The sequence below is a fragment of the Phaseolus vulgaris genome, chromosome 4 (assembly GCF_000499845.2).
Source record: "Phaseolus vulgaris cultivar G19833 chromosome 4, P. vulgaris v2.0, whole genome shotgun sequence".
NCBI classification, from domain to species: domain Eukaryota; kingdom Viridiplantae; phylum Streptophyta; class Magnoliopsida; order Fabales; family Fabaceae; genus Phaseolus; species Phaseolus vulgaris.
Window position 1 is genome coordinate 31,508,000 of NC_023756.2, and position 21,693 is coordinate 31,529,692.

Sequence of the window (21,693 nt, forward strand, 5' to 3'; positions counted from 1 at the left end):
GTCTCATGGGTTCCTGACTGCTCGGTGGTGTGGTACGCCCAGACTATACGGGGCACCTCCTCAGCCCAACTTCCCTTGACTTTCTCAAGCCTTCTCTTCAAACCTCTCAACAACACCCGATTAGCTGATTCCACCTGGCCATTTGTTTGAGGGTGCTCGACGGATGCAAACACTTGTTGAATTCCCACCCCTTCGCAAAGCTTCTTCAACAGGTGGCTTGCAAACTGCGTCCCATTATCTGACACCAGGCGCTTAGGCACTCTAAACCGGCACACGATGTTCTTCCATACAAAACCTTCGATCTTGTGTGCGGTGATATGGGCCACTGTTCTGCTTCAATCCACTTGGTGAAATACTCAATCGCCACCACCAAGTACTTCATTTGCCTGATCGCCAGCGGGAAAGGTCCGAGGATGTCGATTCCCCAAGTATGAAACGGCCAAGGGCTATAGATCGACTTCAACTCCTCGGGAGGTGCCTTATGCCAATCGGCGTGCTGCTGGCATTGTTTACAGCATTGGGCATATTTCTTGCAATCTTCTCTCATGGATGGCCAGTAGTAGCCTGCACGGAGAGTCCTTGCGGCTAGAGCCCGACCCCCGACGTGGCTTCCGCATATACCTTCGTGGAGCTCTGCCATGATTCTCGTGCACTTCTCGCAGTGTATACATTCCAGGAGTGGGTGAGTGAACCCAAACCTGTACAGATCGCCATCAATCAACGTATACTTGCTGGAATTTTTCTTTACCTTCCTAGCTTCCGTCGGATCCAATGGGAGGAGGCCATCTGCCAGGCACCGTTTGTATTGCGTTATCCAAGTGTCTGGCTCATGGGCGGCGCAGACCTGCATCACGTCCACCTTCTCTCCTCGGCATGCTCTAACTCTCGGCGATCTCAGAGTTTCTTGCGTCAAGGACTTATGGCTTCTCGCTGCTCTTTCCATCGACCTGCTTATCTGAAGGACCAGGTGATCTGCTACAAATGCCCTCGGCGTCTTCAGAGTTTCTTGAATCACCGTCCTCTGCCTACCCCCCTTGCCTGAGCTGGCGAGCTTAGCAAGCAAGTCAGCTCGGGCATTCTGCTCTCGGGGCACATGTACTACTTCAAAAGAGGCAAAGGAACTCTTCAATTCCTGCACATACGCCAAGTAAGCCGCCATTTGTGGATCTTTAGCCTGGAACTCGCCGGTTACTTGCCCTGTGACTAACAGCGAGTCACTCTTAGCCATCAGCACCCTAGCTCCCATCTCCTTGGCCAGCAAAATCCCGGCGATCAGCGCCTCATACTCTGCTTGATTGTTGCTGGCTTTGAAAGCAAACCTCAAAGATTGTTCAATCAGCACGCCGTTGGGTCCTTCCAATATGACTCCAGCACCGCTGCCCTGCTGGTTCGACGATCCATCCACCGAAAGTACCCAACGGAAATCGTCTCCTTCAACCCGCGTCGCCTCTGATGAAAGCTCGACCACAAAATCTGCAAAGATTTGCCCCTTGATCGGGCCTCGGGGCTCGTACTTAATATCAAACTCTGACAACTCTACCGCCCACTTCACCATCCTTCCCGCAACGTCGGGTTTCTTCAAGACCTTCTGGATGGGCAGGTCAGTCATCACCAGTATTGTGAAACTGTGGAAGTAGTGGCGCAACCTCCTCGCCGAAAACACCACAGCCAGCGCAGCCTTCTCCAGGGCCTGATATCTCGTTTCTGGGCCCTGCAACACCTTGCTCACAAAATAAATAGGCTTCTGAGCCTGATCTTGATCCTGGGCGAGCACCGCACTCACCGCCCTCTCAGTCACAGCGAAATACAGCCTGAGAGGGGTTCCCGCCAGCGGTTTGCACAGAACTGGCGGGCTCGCCAGATACTCTTTTAGTTTGACGAAAGCCTCCTCGCACTCATTCGTCCAAACGAACTTGTTGTTGCGCCGCAGACATTGAAAATAGGGATGCCCCTTTTCTCCGCTAGCTGACACGAAGCGAGATAGGGCTGTCATCCGACCTGTTAGCTGCTGGACTTCTTTCACCGTAGCCGGGCTTCTCATCGCCAAGATGGCGGCACACTTGTCTGGGTTAGCTTCTATCCCCCTTTCAGTCAAGAGAAAACCCAAAAACTTTCCAGCCTCCACGCCGAAAATGCATTTCTCCGGGTTGAGCTTTAACTTGAACTTGGCGATCGTCGTGAACAATTCTTCCAAGTCTTCAACGTGCTTGCTTTTCTCCTGCGAGGTCACGACCATGTCATCGACGTAGGCTTGCACGTTCCTTCCCAGCATTGGTGCAAGTACTCGATCCATCAACCTCTGGTACGTGGCCCCCGCGTTCTTCAGCCCAAACGGAATCACCTTATAGCAGTAGCACGACCTCTCCGTCATGAAGGCTGTTTTTTCTTCATCCATGGGATGCATCTTGATCTGATTATAGCCCGAGAAGGCATCCAGGAAACTCAGCAGCTTGCACCCTGCAGCACTATCAACCAGGGCATCAATGCTTGGTAAAGGATACGAATCCTTTGGGCAAGCTTTGTTCAGATCGGTGAAATCGACGCACATGCGCCATTTCCCGTTACTCTTCTTCACCAGTACGACATTTGCCAACCATTCAGGGTACTGGACTTCCCTGATGTGGCCTGCAGCGAGGAGTTTCTGTGTTTCGTCCCTGATCGCCTGCCTCCTCTCTTCATTGAATTTTCTTCTCCTTTGTCGCACCGGTCTCACCATGTTGTCCATCGCCAGATGATGGCACAAGAAGTCGGGATCGATCCCGGGCATGTCCGAAGCGGACCAAGCAAACGTGTCCAGATGCCGCTCAATCACCTTGGCGATCTGGTCCTGGAGATCGACCTCCAGAGATCTTCCAAGCTTGAAGATTTTCCCTCCGATCTCCTTCTCGAGCCACTGCTCAACAGGTTTGGGCCTGGATTCTCTGGCGATCACCGCCCTGGCGATTCCCTGTTCCCTCGCTTCCTCGGGGCGATTCTGCGCCTCTTCCTCCTCCAGGCCAGCATTCCTCTCCCCCAGCTCGGCGTCTACCATCTCTACATCCCTTCCGGCGGCCTCCTCTGTTACCGGCGGTCTGGGCTTCACACCGGGAGGTGGGGTGGTTGTTACATAACTCACTGATCTTTTGTTTTTCAGGCTATTCTCATAGCACCTTTTCGCTTCTTTCTGATCAGACTTGATCGTGATCACCACCCCTTCCATGGACGGCAACTTCACCTTCATGTGCCGTGTCGACGGAATGGCGCCTATCCTGTTAAGAGTGGGCCTTCCCAACAGGATGTTATATGCTGAAGGGGCGTTTACGATGAGGTACTTGATTTTCTCCGTCCTCGACCCGGCCTCATCTGTAAACGTGGTTCTCAGCTCAATGTACCCCCTGACCTCCACCTGGTCACCAGCGAACCCATATAAGCACCCTCCATAGGGCCTTAGCTGGTCAAGGGGCAATTCCAGCTGCGTGAAAGTCGGCCAGAACATCACGTCTGCCGAGCTTCCTTGGTCCACCAGAACTCTGTGGACCTTCCTCCCTGCTGTTACCAACGAAATAACTATGGGATCGTTGTCATGAGGCACAACGTCCCGAAGATCCTGCTTTGTGAACGTAATGTCCACTTCCGGCGAGTGATCTTCAAACATGTCCACCGTCATCACCGATCGCGCATATTTTTTCCTCTGCGATGCGGTGCATCCACCACCTGAGAAACCCCCTGCAATGGTGTGGATCTCCCCGTGGATAGGCATCTCGTGTTGCTGGGCTTCTCCACCTGCTGGCTGGGAACTCGACGCTCCCCCCGTCCTTCTATCCAGTAGATAGTCATTTAGGAACCCGCTCTTAACCAAATCGTCGAGCTGATACCCCAAAGACAAACACGAGTCCAAGGTGTGGCCAAAACATTGGTGGAACTCGCACCAGGCGTCCGGCTTTGACCCCAGCACCTTGTCGCCCACCTTCTCGGGCGCCTTCAACCTAGCAGATATGTTAGGGATAGCGATCAGGTCCGCTAGTCCCATGACAAATTTGTGCTTAGGCGGGCGATTGTACTCCCGGCGTGCTGGTTGCTGGCGTGCTGGTTGTTGGCGCGCTTGGCTTCTTCCCTTGTTTCTCCTGTCGTAAGGATGGCGAGTCCTCTGATCTTTTCTGGCCGCCGCCGCCGTTTCCAGCACCCTCTGCGGCTGGATCCTGGTCTGGGCGCGTGGCCTGGCGGGAGCCACGCTGCCTCTCTTCTCGGCGACTTCACTCTCGTCGGCGATGTGGGCCACCGCAAGTCGCCTGACTTCAGCAAACGTCGCTGGATGAGCCCTGATCAAGGCCTCGCAGAATGGCCCTGGCTGCACGCCCTTCTTGAAGGCATAGACCAGCATTTCTTCATCCTTGGCCGGCGATCTGACCATCTGCGCTCCGAAGCGATTGAGGTAGTCTCTGAGGGACTCCCCATGGTACTGCCTTATATCAAACAGATCATAGGACACCCTGGGCGGTGCCTTATTCACAATGTACTGCTCGACAAAGATTTTCGAGAACTGTTGAAAATTGGTTATGTGGCCGTTAGGCAGGCTCACAAACCACTCCATCGCCGTTCCCTGGAGCGTACTCACGAACATCTTGCAGTAGACGGCGTCTGACCCTCCCGACAGCATCATCTGCGTGTGGAACGTGGTCAGATGAGCCTCTGGATCCTCCACGCCGGTAAAGACAGCCTTAACCGGAACCACGCTCGTGGGAATAGGCGTGTCGGTAATCGCCTGAACGAAAGGCATTGGGAAAACACGAGGTGGCGTAGACGGCGCCGCCTCTTCAACAGAAGAACGTCCTTGTTGCTCCTGAAGAGCTCGACGCAGCTCCTCAGTCACCTTGCTGAGCTCCTCGTTTCTGGCGCGGGAGGCGACCAGGTCCTCATGTATCCTTGCCTGCTCTACGCGCGAGGCTTCCACAGTTGCCTGCAACGAGCGCATCATCTCTGCCATCTGCGCCATGGTCATGGCGGCGTCGCCTTCAGCAGCGACAGGCGCCACGGGACTGGAGCGATTGCTTCTCATTTTTCTCATTAACTTCAGCGAACCACAGGAATACAGCAAACAACACTTCAACCACGATCGAATCAGCGATCAATCGGAGAAAACTCAAGAAACTGCGCAAGAACTTCAAGAACACCGCAAACCTTCGAAGAAAACCACAACTTCACCAAAAAACCACTGTTTCCCCGCGGACAGCCAAACAAGCGAAAGAACTCGAACTTCCACCAAACAGATTGCGCGCAAGCAACAAAAGACCTCACTCCACCGATCGAAAACCAAACAAACGGTACAAAACGCAAACTCACCGAAAGAAATTCAAAGAAACTGCGAACGACGGTTGCACCAGCGCCCAAACACGCAGAAAACTTCGTAAACCTCCAAGAACCCACGCTGTGGATGGGAGCAAGTTTTACACGGCCCCACGGTGGGCGCCTGATGATCCTGCCCGTTGACCGGAACGCTGGAGAATGCCTCGTCAAAGGATCGACGTGCGCACTGCTTCTCACCTTCGTTCCTTTCCGAGATCTACTTCAAGAACCTGCAAAGAAACAACACGGCGCCGCTGCAGCCGATCGCACTCCGACGCTCAAGTCAGTGACGGTATCACCAAATACTAAGAACAAGAACCGTGCAAATCCTCTCTCACAATCAGCTCTATCACTCGCAAGCGTAAAGTGTATGAACTGAACGTGCGTACCTCAGAAAGTTTGTTAAGAGCTCTTATATACCTGATGGCTTTCTCTCTCCTGGCAGTTGCAGACTTGGACACGTGGCTCGCATCCAACCGTACACGTGCCATCATCTGGAGGCTCCCTGACTTGGCGCTGCTTCTACTCTCATTTCGGCTAAGTTACTTATGCATGGTACTGCCCAGTGCATAGCTAACTTAGGAGTGCGATCTCTACTGGAACTGGCGAGTTAGGGCCTTCATACACCCTCCCTGTGGTCTCGCCGGCCGCCTTCATAACCTGCTGCTTCCCCTTCATCTTCGGCGATGTGCTCGCTCTGGCGATCTCCAATGACTAGGTCGCCTGAATCTACATCTGGCGACTTGATCTTTAACCTGGCGATCGCCTATTCTGGTAAGCTGGAAATTGGAACACGCCAGCTTAACAACTGGCGACTACGCGTGCCCCCCGACTTCCTTCCCTTCTGCCAACCTGGCGCCTTGTCAACACGCCTATACCGTAGCAGGGTGTCACGTCATCATACCCGACCACCAGGGCGGTACAAATATATTATTAATTCCGACCAACTGCAAACTTTATTATTATTATTATTTATAGTTATTATTTATAATAATAATATTAATAAATATAGTTATTATTTATAATAATATTAATAAATATAATTATTATTTACAATAATTATATTTTTAAAAATATGTTTATTACTTAATATAAAATATTATTATTCATATTAAAATTAATTTTATTTTTATATTCTTTTTAATTTATTTATTTTTCAAATTTTCAAATTTTTCTATTTTATTTTAATTTAATATATGCATAATTAAATAAAAATATAAATCTCATTTCAGTGGCTAATTCAGTGTTTGAAAATAAACAATTACATTTAGCGACCAAATGAAAATCGGTGACTACAAAATAAACATAACATATTAAGTGGCTGATTCGGTGGTAGAAATAAGCAATTACATTTAGTGACCGAAACAAAATCAGTGGCTAAAAAATAAACATATATACAGTGGCTAATTCGGTGACAGAAAAATAAACAACTCCATTTAGTGACCAAACAGAAATCGGTGACTAAAAAATAAACATATTCGGTTGCGGATATATTTTTCCCAAATTATTCAAAACAGTCACTATTTAGTGATCGATGGTTTTGTCATTCTCATGTTCAGTCGTTGATTTGGTTGCTGAACTAACTAACATCATTAATGATTCATTTGGTCGCTATTTCGATCGCAAATTTGAGACTGAGGGTATTCAGTGACTATTTTGGTCCCAAATTGTGACCACTCATTTTCGGTTGCTGAATTCGATGACTAAATTGTTATTTTCTTGTAGTGTCTGCAATTTGAAAAATAATCTGGTCTGGCAGGTCATATGAATTAACTTTGTTGTACGAGTTGGTTGGTTGAATTGATTCATAGGTGTATGTGTCTGTGTTGATTTCACAACGAAAGTAGTATGACAGGTGCAAATCTCTGAGTCTGAATCAATGCACAGGTCTTTTGAAAGTAGAGTCAAGTGTCTGTGTGCAGATGTTACTAGATTTTTAATCTGAGTGGTATTAAACTATGTTAGTGGATTTATCGCCTGAGTAATGTGAAACATGAGATATTTACAAACACTTAGTTGTTTAGTATATTTGGAATGAGTGAAGTGTGATGATTCATATGATTGTGATTGAATGATTCAAATCTGAAGTTTTATCGAAGATTTTAAGAATCACTAGCTCTTCTTACAATAATCACTAGCTTACAATAATGAGGTTGTCTAACTATTGCCCATGAAAGGGTGTGTTAAGAAAAGAATTGCAAGAAATAGATAGAGAAAAGGGGATTGAAGAAACTACTCACATTTAAATTTTTATGGATCAAGATAAGATAGGTGTTTATCTTTATTATAATTGAATGTATGAGTATGTGACATAAATGGTAAGATCCTTAATCTGTTTTACTTTTTTATTTATTTCATACTTAAGAAAAAAAAACTTTAATTCTTAGTTACGTGTTTTAGAAGAAGAAAAAAAGGAATTTGTGCAAATAATTACTTTCCACATGAGACCCTTTGATTTTCTAATTTTATGTAAATTAGATTCTAAATTAAAAGTGTTAAATTTTTATCTAATATTACAATATATCATATAAGCTTATTTTTGTAATAAATAATTTAAAAGTAATTATTTCTATAATAAATTTTAAAACATTAGTCATTGTAAAAGAATATTGACCTTTTATGTCGTGTTCTTTGATGAGGTAAGATTAAATGTATATGATTTAATAGTAATGTATTTATGGTGTTGTTTTTCAGATAATTTGGTATGTGTATTATATATGTTTTGATTATTTTAATAATATGTTTTTAAGGTGCAAGGCAACTATGTGAACGAGTTTATCTGACATGTACTCGTTTTATATTTTGGAAGTTTTACTTTGAAGTTTTTGAAAGTAAGTATAAAGCAGTTGATTTATGTCCATATATTATATTGGTTTCTTATGTATGAACATTTTTTTTATATATTGAAATACTTAAATCTTGCTGACAATTCTCTCGAGGGTTCGATCCCTCGTCAACTTGGAAATCTCTCTCGTCTGCGGTATCTTGATCTCTAACACAATCATTTTGAAGAAAACATACCATCTCAGCTTGGAAATCTCTCTCAGTTGCAGTACCTTGATCTCGAATATAATTCTTTTGAAGGAAATGTACCATCTCAGCTTGGAAATCTTTTCCAGTTGCAGGAGCTTTGAAGGACATGGTATCAAAATTGACGATGGAGGTCAGTGGATGTCAAATCTCATTTCTTTAACCCATCTTTACTTTCAGTCTGTATCAAATCTTAATCGTTCTCATACTTGGCTGCAAGTGATTGCAAAGCTACCAAAACTAAAAGAACTAAGTTTAGTTCATTGTAGCCTTTCCGATCATTTCATTCTGTCATCCAGGCCTTCTATTTTCAATTTTTCTACTTCTCTCTCTGTTCTTGATCTTTCCTTCAACACATTCACGTCACCGATGGTATTCCAGTGGGTCTCAAACACCACTTCCAGCCTTGTTGAACTTGACCTTAGTAATAACATCTTGGAGGGTTCCACATCAATTCATTTTGGCATGTTCATGAATTCGCTTAGGCACCTTGACCTCTCCACTAATTATTTCAAGGCCAGGGATTTGAAATCCTTCATGAATATATGCACCTTATCTTCTTTAAACTTATATCAAAACAATTTGACTGAAGACCTTCCATCCATCCTTGATCATTTGTCTAGTGGTTGCGTTAGACACTTCAAGAATTGAATCTTAATTATAATGGCATCACTGGCACACTACCTGACATTTCAGTATTCTCTTCTTTGAAAACATTGTCTCTTGATATCAATCGCTTAAGTGGAACAATACCTGAAGATGTCAAGCTACCGTCTACTTTGGAGGGTTTGTCAATTATATTAAATTTCTTAGATGGTGGAATTCCAAAATTATTTGGAAACGCATGCGCTTTGAGATCATTGGATATGTCTCATAATAGCTTGAGTGAAGAGTTTCCAGTGATAATTCATCATTTGTCTGGGATGTTCTAAGAACTCACTACAAGAATTGATCTTTGAGGGAAATAAAATCGCACGTTACCAGATCTCTCAATATTTTCAACCTTGCAAGTGTTGAAACTTTCTGAAAATGAATTAAATGGCAAGATACCAGAAGGTAACAAATTGCCGTATAAGTTGGAGGATTTGTCAATCCGATCAAACAGATTAGAAGGTGGAATTGCAAAATTATTTGGGAATGCATGTTCTTTGCTCTCACTTGACATGTTTAACAATAGTTTCACTAATGAGCTTCCAAAGGTAATTTCTCACTTGTCATGTGCTAGATATTCATTGGAAGAATTAAATCTAGGCGTGAATCAAATCAATGGCATATTACCTGACTTTTCAACATTCACATTCTTAAAAAGATTAAATCTTTCTAAAACTAAGCTAAATGGAGAGATTCCTAAGGATATTCAACTTCCACCTCAATTGGAGGAACTCTACATGGATTCAAATTCTTTAATAGGTGTGCTTAGTGACTATCATTTTGCTAATATGTCCAACTTAAAGAAATTACATTTATCTGACAACTTATTGGCATTGACATTTATCGGAAATTGGGTCCCACCTTTTCAATTGCCCACAATAGAATTGAGATCTTGCAAGTTAGGTCCAACATTTCCCAAATGGTTGCAGTCACAAAATAAATTTTTCAATATTGACATTTCAAACGTTGCAATATCAGATATTGTCCCTGAATGGTTTTGGGCTAAATTACCACGACAAAAAGTGATGAAAATGAATATTTCATACAACAATCTACGAGGTATACTTCCAAAGTTTCCACCAACGTATATTCCTACTTCCATGTCCTTTGGATCAAATCAATTTGAAGGTTCTATTCCTCTATTTCTACGGAATTTTGGACGTCTTGATTTGTCAAAAAATAAACTCTCAAGTTCTCTTTCATTTTCATGTGAAAATGGTACACTTCAAGGTTTAAGCCATTTAGACCTTTCATATAATCGATTATCCGAACATATCCCAGATTGTTGGAGACAATTAAACTCACTAGTTTATTTAGATTTGAGTTATAATAAATTTTCAAGAAAAATTCCCACTTCAATGGGATCGCTTCTTCATCTTCAAGCATTGTTGTTGAGAAACAACAGTTTAGTAGAAGGAATCCCTTTCTCCATGAGGAATTGCAGAAAGTTGGTAATGGTTGATATGTCAGGATACAAATTATCAGGATCTATCCCAGATTGTATTGGGACAGAAAGAGAATTGCAAATTTTAATTTTGGGAAGGAATCAATTCTTTGGAAGTTTACCATCAAGGATTTGTTGTCTAAGAAACATTCAACTCTTGGATCTCTTAGTAAACAACTTATCTGGAAAAATTCCTAAATGCATAAAAAACCTTACTTCAATGGCTCAAACAACATCTTCAATATATCATGGAGATCATTGGTACTTCTTCAAAAATAGTATTTACGCTACCAACATGTCATACGATTTGAATGCATTGTTGACTTGGAAAGGTTCGGAACAAATGTTTATGAATAGAGGTTTGTCATTTTTAAAAACCATTGATCTCTCAAGCAATCATTTCTGAAAAGAAATTCCTCTAGAAATAAAGAAATTGTCAGGATTGATTTCATTGAACTTATCAAGAAAGAATTTAACTGGGGAAATTCCTTCAAATATTGGAAATTTAGCAGTCCTTGATTCTCTTGACTTGTCAAGAAACCAACTTGTTGGTTCAATTCCGTTAGTCTTACTCAAATTCATAGACTTGGTGTGCTAGATTTGTCCCATAATCATCTAACTGGAAAAATTCCAACTGCTACACAATTACAGGGATTCAATCCATCAAGCTATGAAGATAATTTCAATTTGTGTGGACCACCACTCAAGAAAATGTGTGCTAAGGGTAGATCAACACAATAACCAAATGTTGAAATCCATGGATATTCATTATTCAATAATGATTTTTTCATAAATATGACATTTGGATTTGTTCTAAGCTTCTGAATGGTATTTGGCACAATCTTATTCAAAAGTTATTGGCAACATGCCTATTTCAACTTCTTGAATAATGTTAAAGATTTTAAAATAGCAGTCTTTGCTAAAATACTTAAGGTGCATAAAGAGTAACAGGTAATATATTACAGACTTTATATAATTTATTTTCTCTCCTTATATTAAATGCATATTATCACATATCATTTTTTTTATAACTTTTATTGATTAAATTAAAATTAACGAACCCTGCTTATGTTAAATATTGAATTAATTTTTGCAATGCAATGAGTTGCTTTTGAAACTGATTATGTAAAAACAAAGGATTTATTGTACAAGAACAATTAAATGTGTAAATATAGCATGTTAATTAATTAAGATAATGACTTCTTTCTTGTTTGTATGCTAATTGCATAGTGCTTATTTACTTAATTTTTTTTAATAAAACTATGTTCTGGACAACCTTTTGCAAATTTGGATGGAAAGTTTGCATGACTATAAAATAGCAATAAAATCATTGATGTTTCAATACTTGATAGTTTTATAGAAAAAAAAAAAGCAATGGTTTCCGTTACTACCATGAAATCATGTTTTTTTTTTTTCTTGTAAATTTATGAGATTTCTTATCTATCAGTAGTTTTTTTTTTTAATTAACCTGATCTTATTATTCTCATTACTTAACAAAGTTTTAAATATATCAAATATTTTTTTTAGTGAATAACAATAAGATTTTACTTATTTTAATGTACAGATTTATGAGAACTAACACTCTTTGCATTTTATGTTTCAATTTTCAGGCACTATTGAAGACCCATCATCTTCCATGACTCCAATATTTGAGCTTGTTAATGGTTGGACAAGGCAACAATGGTTTCTTCAAATTCCCTTACTGTGCTGATAAAAAAAACATCTTCACTGTCAATTGGGAAACTAGTATGTATGTTTTAATTGTTTGAAGTTTTACTTTTTACTAAATTAACGCTATTAAGTTTTGTGCTTGTAATGAAATATAAATTATCATGCATTTTATTAACAATTCACTCGTAATTTTCTTATAATCCAAACTTCGGTCTGACATTATTTAATTAAATATATTTCAGATATTTGTTTCAAGAAAGTTTCATGATTTTGACGAGTGTCTCATTTGCAATTTTATAATTATATATATATATATATATATATATATATAGTTGATAAAAACTAAAAAGAAAAATAATCATTTCAAATTCAAGACATCTAAAATATTATTTATAAAATAAGGGCGTGGTGCACAGAAAAATAAAGAATAAGTTCAGAGTTCAGAACAGAAAACGAAAGTAGAGAAAAATATTGCCATGCATGTGCGAGTGTATGTCAAACAAACATCGTATAATATATAGAACAATAAAAAATTAGATCTAAATTGAAATTTTTTAAAACCAAGAAACTCTCAACTTTGTGATCCTTTCTCTTCCCATTCCTAAACCATTTCAAGTGAGAAAAAGTGGAATGTTGAAATTAAAGAGGTTGAGGATAGAATGCAGGATTTCTAATATTCTCCTGACCTGACTCCTTATGGTCATTTTCAAGTGTGATTATGTATAATTTTGAAAACCTAATATTCTGAGCAGGCATTTTAATGTTGTAAAGGGAACATGTATCCCTCATCTTATCCTAGAAACCTGAAGTAGTGTGTCATTCAGATGGGAAAATTTTGATAGACTAAACAGAATTCCTTGATCAATGAATAAAATATTAGTTGTGAATCTGTAAACTAAGTCATTCCATGCATAATATTATTTACTTGTAAATTGAAACAAGAAACATTTGTTATTCCAAACCATTCAAGTTATTTAGAAGCCTAGGTTTTCTCCCAAAAGAACTGCTTCAAGTCTGAAAATAGTTCATGCAACTGCAACAGTTCAATATAGAAAAGAACAATATAGTTAAATTGAGAAACCAAATATCTAATGTGGGTGCAAATCATGTCGTCGAAGGTGATTCACTAGAGCTGGCAGCAGAAGTATCTTTTCCTGATGACGACGAAAGTTCCTCTAGCGTCTTGTGAAATTCTGTAGGGAGAGGAGGAGGTCGGTGGAGAGGAACATGCTTAGGAACTGGTGCATCGTTCTCAATCACCTCACATTCATAATCATCTGGAACACCCCACGGATCCCACTCTGCACTCCAAAAATATACATTGAATAAATGCTAATGATATTTCTAATCAATTCATGCAAAAAACATTCCAAGGTATTCATATAACAATTGCCTTTTATAGATAGGTTAAACGTATAATTTAATCTATATATATGTTGTGAATTCTAAATTTGGTCTCTATATGTAAAATCTTATCAAATTGATCCTTTTAAATTTAAACATTATCAATTTAGTCTCTGTCACTGTTAATACCATTACGAATTCTTATTAGTGCTTACACATGTAGTACATGATTAATCTGATTCTCATACATGTAGTACACTCTTAATTTTGTTCTTATACGAGCAGTGCACTCTTAATTTGGTTCTTATGTGAGTAAACATTCTTAATTTAATCCTTTGCATGCAGAAACTAGATTAAGAGTTCTAAATGTATTGGGACCAAATAAAGAATGTATTGCATGTATAAGAACAAAATTAGAATACATAAGGGAGTTAACGATGGCAAGACTGAACAAATCCATAATGTTGGGACATATAAGACTGATTTAATAAATTTGTACATTTAAAAACAAAACTGAGATTCACAATACAATAGAGACTACGCTATAAATATTTGTTTGAATGCAGAATGCAAGACAAATAAAGGATAATTTGTTTTGAGCAACTGAACATATTTTTTTTGCTTTCACTTTTACTTACAAAAATGTTACTTTGTTTTCACTTCGATTCCTATTCTCAAAAATTTGAATAAGAGTGAAAACAATGTCGCCAAAAAGATTCCAAAGGAATTATAATTTTTTATTATTCCATAAATATGTTAGTTCCATGTCTTGTTTAAAGAAAAAATTATGAAACTTAAGTTGACTTTTGTTGTATAGTGAGAATGATCATATAACAGAAAAAGTTTGCAGATGCTGAAAAAAAATTAAATTTGCACTAAAGCAAGGAAGAGTCAAAGTTACAACTATTGCCAAGAAATAAAAAATGACTTGGGAACTAGGATGCATCTGTGATAAAGGAAAAGCCAACAACTGCCAAATTCATAATGTGAACAAAACTCAACCTGGATTAGCAAAATTCAAAATACCCTAACCAAGATAAAATCCCCATTCATATATACAGTATACACATGTGGACAAATAACACTAAAATTACAACGCATAAGCTGTTCCAGACCGAGTTGTCACACCAAGACATACAAAATAATCTAGACTTACTACCACCAAAATTGGTAGGCTACAGACCACAAGTTCAGATGTGTAAAAACTAAGAAATTTAAGTGTTACCCATGACTTTGGCATTGTGCAGAGATTTATAAATATTGTGCATAATAGATGCAGATTGTGAATAAAAAAATGGAATGCACACAAGATGTAATTACCCACTCATAGTTTGAACAGACTACAAAATTCTCAAGGGAAGAGAAAAGTAAGAAAACTGAGCATATTTATAACGAGGAAGTGGTTGCAGAACAATCACTTGGCTTGAAAATGGGAATATTGCATGTAAAGGAGGATATATATTCAAAGGAGTTCTGGTCCCCTTCATTTAGTTCAAACTCATATAGGCCTTGTAGAGAGCATGATGTACAGTACAGACGGCTTTGATAGAGCTATTTTATGGAATTTAGCTTATTTTTATGTTGGTGGTAAACATGACTGATGGAGAACTAACTGACTTTCATTGCATTTACTATCTTTATCGTATCTCTGGCTCAATCCAAAATGTTTGAGCACAATTACTATTAAAATGTCACTGATGGTAATGATTAAACTAGTATTAGAAACTCTGTAAAACAACATAAAGGTTTTTACACAAGATGCAGATCCTAATCCGAAAATGTGAGAATAATACAAGTCCAAAGGGTTTGGTATGGTCATACTCTTGTTACAACAATCTACAGTAACCCGAGATGGCCTGCCAGCGGTCACTTCATAGAACCAAAGTTTTAACTAAACCTAAAAAATCCATCCTTTGCACGACCACATTTGCTACCGCATAAGCCGCATTTGGCAGCAATTCTATGCAATATCAAGGATCACAGCGAAATTGAAATTCCCAATTAAAACCTAGAACTAACACACAAAAGTCGAATCCCGATTACTCAACCATCAGATTAATTGATTTCACAACCCACACAGGATCATCCACCAACCCACACAACACTAAATTCATAAGAAATTTAATATTTAAAGTAAAATAAAGAAACAACGGAGAATACCGATCATATGGGAAATGAGCTTGAGCTCATCTTGAGCCTCTTCGATGAGTTCCTCGACCTGGCCGCAAGCAAGACGTTTCTCGATGGTCTCCCAGTCCTCCTCCTCTTTGCACACGCTCAGCCGATGCTTCGTGAAGCTCTCCACCGCCTTGCGGTAACCCTCGTCTTCTGGAACCTTCTGGATCTCCTTCAGCGTCTTGCTGTAGAGTCCGATCAGCACCTCCCTCGCGTTCGGCACCACCTCCAAACCAACGATCCCTGTCGAGGCCTTTACCTTCGCCATCAATGGCCGCGCCACCGCCCGTAGAAACATCTTCACTTCCGATCTCACTCTCCTCCAATGTCTCCAAACACGACGCTGTTCCGAATCTCAGAAATGAGAGCGTGGGTGGTTTCGAAATGCAGATGCTCCGATTGGGCCTGTAGCTCCTAGGCCCAAACGGCCAAAAATAGAGTGGGTTTAAAGTACCGGGTGACCCAAAGGCTTTTACTTTTTAATTTGAAACTTTCAGGAAAAGAATAGGGAAATTGTTAACTTTAATTAATACATTATTATTATTATTATTATATTCTCAAAAAACATCCAAAATCGGGTTATTTTTTATAAATCAGTGTATAAAAATTTATTAATCTAAGATTATTTATATATTAAATTATCATAATTTATTTGTTAAAATATACTAAAATTTAAATAATTTTTTTATTCCATTTTTCGGGAAAAGAATAGGGAAACTGTTAACTTTAATACATTATTATTATTATTATTATTATTATTATTATTATTATTATTATTATTATTATTATATTCTCAAAAAACTTCCTGTAACAGCACCTTTTTTTTAAAAAAAAAGCAAAAACAGAGACCCCACGCACAGTTTCTTTCTTCTTCTTTTTCTTCCTTATCTCCATTTCTCTCTCTCTCTCCAATTCTCTTCTCTCCCTCTCTCTTAATTTCTTTCCCAATCTTCATCTATTTTAGAATCTGATCATACCACGCTGTAGCTGAGGAGTTCAAGAACATTTCTACCCGATCAGATTTTCAAAACAGAGTAAGTTCATTTTTACTCTAAATATCCTTTGTTCTTTGTTTTTCCTTAGGATTTAGTCATCAATCTTGATGGGGTCAGTTGAGAAGTTTAATCCTCTCAACTTATTCTATTATACACTGAATTTTTGTTTTGTTTGGATAACTTGCATTAGGCCCGTAAATCTTGAAGCTTATCCAAACGGTGGGGAATAAAATTCTAAAAGTTGCTTGGAAAGCAAGCAATTGAGGTAAGGGAAGCTAAATTTAATTTTTAATAGAACTCTAGGCTAGAAGATCTGGATGTGGAAGGGACGTGGTCCCAATATTCAATTTCTCTTGCAGGGATGTTGTGTGTTTATATATATTGGGTTGTTTGTTTATATATTATTTAAATTTGTGGAAATATTCGGTTTTGATGATTTAGTATTAAAGTGTTATTTTTCGGAAGACGTTGTTTGTTGAATATTCTGGACGTGTAGATCCATGTGAGATCTATGTGATTGTTTATTGTTGAGATTTGAAGAAATTTGAATAATTTGATAAATTGATCATGTAATTTGGTTTTCTCTTTTGATTTAATTGTGTATATTATAAAATTTTATTTTCACTAGCTTACCCTTGCTTTTCTTGTTGTGTTTGAACTGCGATGACTGTACTATGTACACGAGTAGATGACCATACAGGTGCAGGAGAGCCTTAGAGGTTTCAAAGTCTTACTTTGAGATGTGGATATGTAAATATCTGTATTTCTATAAATCCTAATCATGTATTAGGAATGTTTTTGAAAAACTCCAAGTTTGTACAAAAACTGATAGAACTTTTATTGTAATAGTTATATGTAAATTATGGGGTGTTACATTTAATGGTATCAGAGTGGTTCATCCTTAGGATAACCTGAGGGTAGTGGGTTTATTCTGTTTCTCCTGCGTGTAGATTTTTGGTTACGTCTAGCCTCAAGACTTAGTTAAAAGTTTCTAATAAGATGTTTGACAAAGTTTTTTTCTTGAAATCTTGTTTGTGTTCGAGTCAAGTTAATTGTTATGAATAAAGATGAAAGTATTAAGAATGAAAAGAATCTTGATAGAGTGGTGAGGGTGCACACTCATGACTAGATCAAGATTATTTTCTATCTTAATTCTAAGTAGCTAGAGTACATTTTAGGGATAAGTTTTGATTGGTTTTTACTTGTTTCGTATGATTATTTCTTTGAAGTTAATTTGTCTTAAAGATGTAGTTTGAAATTTTTAGTAATTTCTAACCCAATTCTTTTTGTGCTTAGTAGATGGCACATAGACCACCTACTCCTCCTCCACCAGTAGATATGCCCAACTTAGCTCGGGCAATAGAGATGATGGCAACAGCCTTGCAACAACAGAGTGCTACTATGGCACAACAGCATCTGGCCGCCCTTTATCAATTAAAAACAGCTAGATTAGCAGCAGAAGCATCTCAGCTTCATCAACAACCCCATACCTTTAGTCGGGAGGATTTTCTGAGACATAATCCACCCAAATTTAATGGCAAGGTAAATCCAGATGGGGCAGACCAGTGGGTGAGAGACATAGAAAGAATCTTTGAAGCTACTCAATGTCCTGAAGAGAGAAAGTTATCGTATGCCATCTATATGCTTATTGAAGAAGCTGAGTTTTGGTGGATAGGCATGAGGCAAATGATGGAAGACAAAGCAGAAGATGCCACTTGGGAGAACTTCAAAGTAAGATTCCTGGAGGAGTATTTTCCTAATAGTGTCAGGTATGCAAAAGAAATTGAATTCATGCAGCTGGAACAAGGAAATATTTCAGTCACTGAATATGCTACTAGGTTCAAACACCTAGCTAGATTCTACACCCATACCATGACTGAGGCTTGGAGATGTAGAAAATTTGAGTTTGGGTTGAAGCAAGAACTTAAAGAAGTGGTGATTCCTATGTCTATTAGAGATTTCCCTGCTCTAGTGGAGAAAGCAAAAGTAGTGGAGAGTTTGAAAAATAGTAGCAGACTTGCTAAGCCTCAAGTGGGAGGACCTTCTAAAAGCTTGCCTAAATATGAAGATAGAAAGAAACCTTATTTCAAACCTCAATCTTATAGCAGTGGAAGACCTAGTTCTCAATCACCACCTAGTTTCAGATGTTTTAGATGCGGTGGGCCACATGTTGTTAGATTTTGCCCTCATCCAGTGTCAAATGTGATATGTGATAGATGTCACAAGTATGGTCATGCAACAAAAGACTGTCGTGTCCAATTGGGAGCTCCAAATTCTGGCGGAGTGCAGCAAGTACAACAAAATAGTAATCAAAAACCCAAAGCTACTGGTAGAGTTTTTGCTATTAGTGGAGCTGAAGCTTCACAGTCTGATAGCCTTGTTAGAGGTATTTGTTCTATCCTTGGAACACAGTTATCTGTATTGTTTGATTCTGGGGCAACCCATTCTTTTATATCTTTTAATTGTGCTAAGAAACTTAAGTTGCCAGTCCGAGAGTTAGAAATTGAGTTGGTGGTATCTACACCAACAGAAGGTATTATAGTAACTTCTTCCATGTGTGCTGAGTGTCCAGTAATTATAGATGGGCAGAGGTACAAGATCAACATGATTTGTATACCTCTAAAGATTTGGAGGTTATATTGGGAATGGATTGGTTGTCTGCTAATCATATCCTTATAGATTGTGCTTAGAAAAAGTTAATTTTCCCTAAATTAGAAGGAATGCAGGTTATCTCAGCTCATCAGTTTGAGAGAAAGATACAAGAAGGTACATAATGTTTTATGCTCTTGGCTTGTTCTATACTTACTAATAAAGTACAAAAAGATATATTTGTAGTTCAGGAGTTTATGGATGTATTTCCTGATGAGATTCCTGGACTTCCACCTAAAAGAGAGATAGAGTTTGCAATAGACTTGATTCCTGGAGCAGGCCCAGTGTCAATTTCTCCATACCGAATGGCACCAGCAGAGTTAGCTGAATTAAAGAAACAACTAGAAGACTTATTGGAGAAGCAATTCATTCGACCTAGTGTTTCTCCATGGGGAGCTCCAGTGCTATTAGTGAAGAAGAAAGATGGATTGTCACGTCTATGCATAGATTACAGACAATTAAACAAGTTAACAATAAAGAATAAATATCCTCTTCCTAGAATTGATGACTTGATGGATCAGTTGCATGGGGCAGTTGTCTTTTCTAAGATAGATCTGCGCTCAGGTTATCACCAAATTTCAGTGAAAGCGGAAGATGTTTAGAAGACTGCTTTTAGATCAAGGTATGGTCACTATGAATTTCTGGTTATGCCATTTGGGGTGACTAATGCTCCAGCTATTTTCATGGATTATATGAATCGGATATTCAGACCTTTTCTTGATAAGTTTGTGGTAGTGTTCATAGATGATATCTTGATCTATTCTCGTACAAGAGAAGAACATGCATAACATCTTAGAACCGTCCTGAACATTTTGAGAGAAAAACAGTTATATGCTAAACTTTCAAAATGTGACTTCTGGATGTCAGAAATACAATTTTTAGGACATGTCATCTCTACACAGGGAATATCAGTAGATCCTTCTAAAGTGGAGGTTGTACTTTAGTGGGAACGTCCTAAAACAGTTACTGAAATTAGAAGCTTTGTCTGGTTAGCAGGATAATACAGGAGATTTATAGAAGGTTTTTCTAAAATAGTGGCCCCTTTGACCCAATTGACTAGAAAGGATCATCCTTTTGCATGGACTGAACAATGTGAGAGAAGTTTTGAAGAGTTGAAAAGAAGGTTGACTAATGCTCCTGTATTGACAATCCTTGATACCAATTAGTCTTTTGAAGTTTTCTGTGATGCTTCCTATCAGGGATTGGGTTGTGTTCTGATGCAGAATAAGAAAGTTGTTGCCTACGCTTCTCGTCAGTTAAAGGTGCATGAAAGAAATTATCCAACTCATGATCTAGAATTGGCAGCAGTTGTCTTTGCTTTAAAAATATGGAGACATTTTCTTTACGGAGTTAGTTTTAATGTGTTTAGTGATCATAAAAGCTTGAAGTATTTGTTTGATCAGAAGGAGTTAAATATGAGGCAGAGGAGATGGATTGAATTTTTAAGACTATGATTTCCAGCTAATATACCATCCTGGGAAGGCAAATGTTGTTGTAGATGCGTTGAGTCGTAAAAAGATACAAATGTCTTCGCTTATGATTAGAGAGTTAGCATTGATTGAAGATTTCAGGAGTATGAATTTGGAGGTTTCCATGTCTTCAAATTGCATTAGTTGTAATACCCTTATTATAACTAATGAATTTCTGGAGAACGTGAAGGAGAAGCAGTTGGAAGATTCAAAATTGAAGAACATCATGGGCTTATTAAATACTGACAAAGCTAAAGACTTCTCTTTAGGAGTGGATGGTATTTTGAGATTCAAAAATAGAATATGCATACCAGAGGATAATGAACTAAAGCAAACAGTGTTATCTGAAGGTCATAAAAGCAAACTCATTTTACACCCAGGGATGACCAAGATGTATCAAGATCTCAAGAAGTCTTATTGGTGGCATGGCATGAAGAATGATGTAGCCAAGTTTGTAGCTGCTTGCTTGACTTGTTAGAAATGAAAGATTGAACATCAACGACCTGGAGGCATGTTAACTCAGTTAGACATTGCAGTGTGGAAGTGGGATAGTATCTTAATGGATTTTGTTACTCACTTACCACGTACTTTGAGGAAGCATGACTCTGTTTGGGTCATAGTGGACAGGTTGACAAAGACGACACACTTCCTACCTATAGACTTGAGAATCTCTATGCGGAAGTTGGCCCAGATTTACATAGATGAAATAGTCAGATTGCATGGTGTACCCTCCAACATAGTTTCAGATAGAGATCCTAGATTCACCTCGAGATTCTGGCAAACACTTCAAGAAGCTTTGGGGACTAAACTCAAACTTAGTTCAGCATATCATCCTCAGACTGATGGACAATCAGAGAGAACTATCCAGTCCTTAGAGGATTTGCTTAGGACTTGTGTGTTAGATCATTTGGGCAGTTGGGATGAAATTCTACCATTGGTAGAG

General features: G+C 39.0%; 1 protein-coding gene and 1 pseudogene across 1 annotated transcript; one reads left to right on the forward strand and one right to left on the reverse strand.

Annotated features, from left to right (window-relative positions):
* The window catches only part of LOC137838656 (receptor-like protein EIX1), a 31,301-nt pseudogene extending 13,025 nt beyond the window's left edge, over nt 1-18,276 (forward strand).
* LOC137837532 (probable NADH dehydrogenase [ubiquinone] 1 alpha subcomplex subunit 5, mitochondrial) lies at nt 13,008-16,084 on the reverse strand. The gene is made up of 2 exons (XM_068646550.1): nt 15,623-16,084; nt 13,008-13,419 (listed from the first exon to the last, which is right to left on the reverse strand). The coding sequence occupies exons 1-2, from the start codon at nt 15,933-15,935 to the stop codon at nt 13,223-13,225; spliced, it is 510 nt and encodes a 169-aa protein (XP_068502651.1). The 5' UTR covers nt 15,936-16,084; the 3' UTR covers nt 13,008-13,222.
* Nucleotides 18,277-21,693: the final 3,417 nt, after the last annotated feature.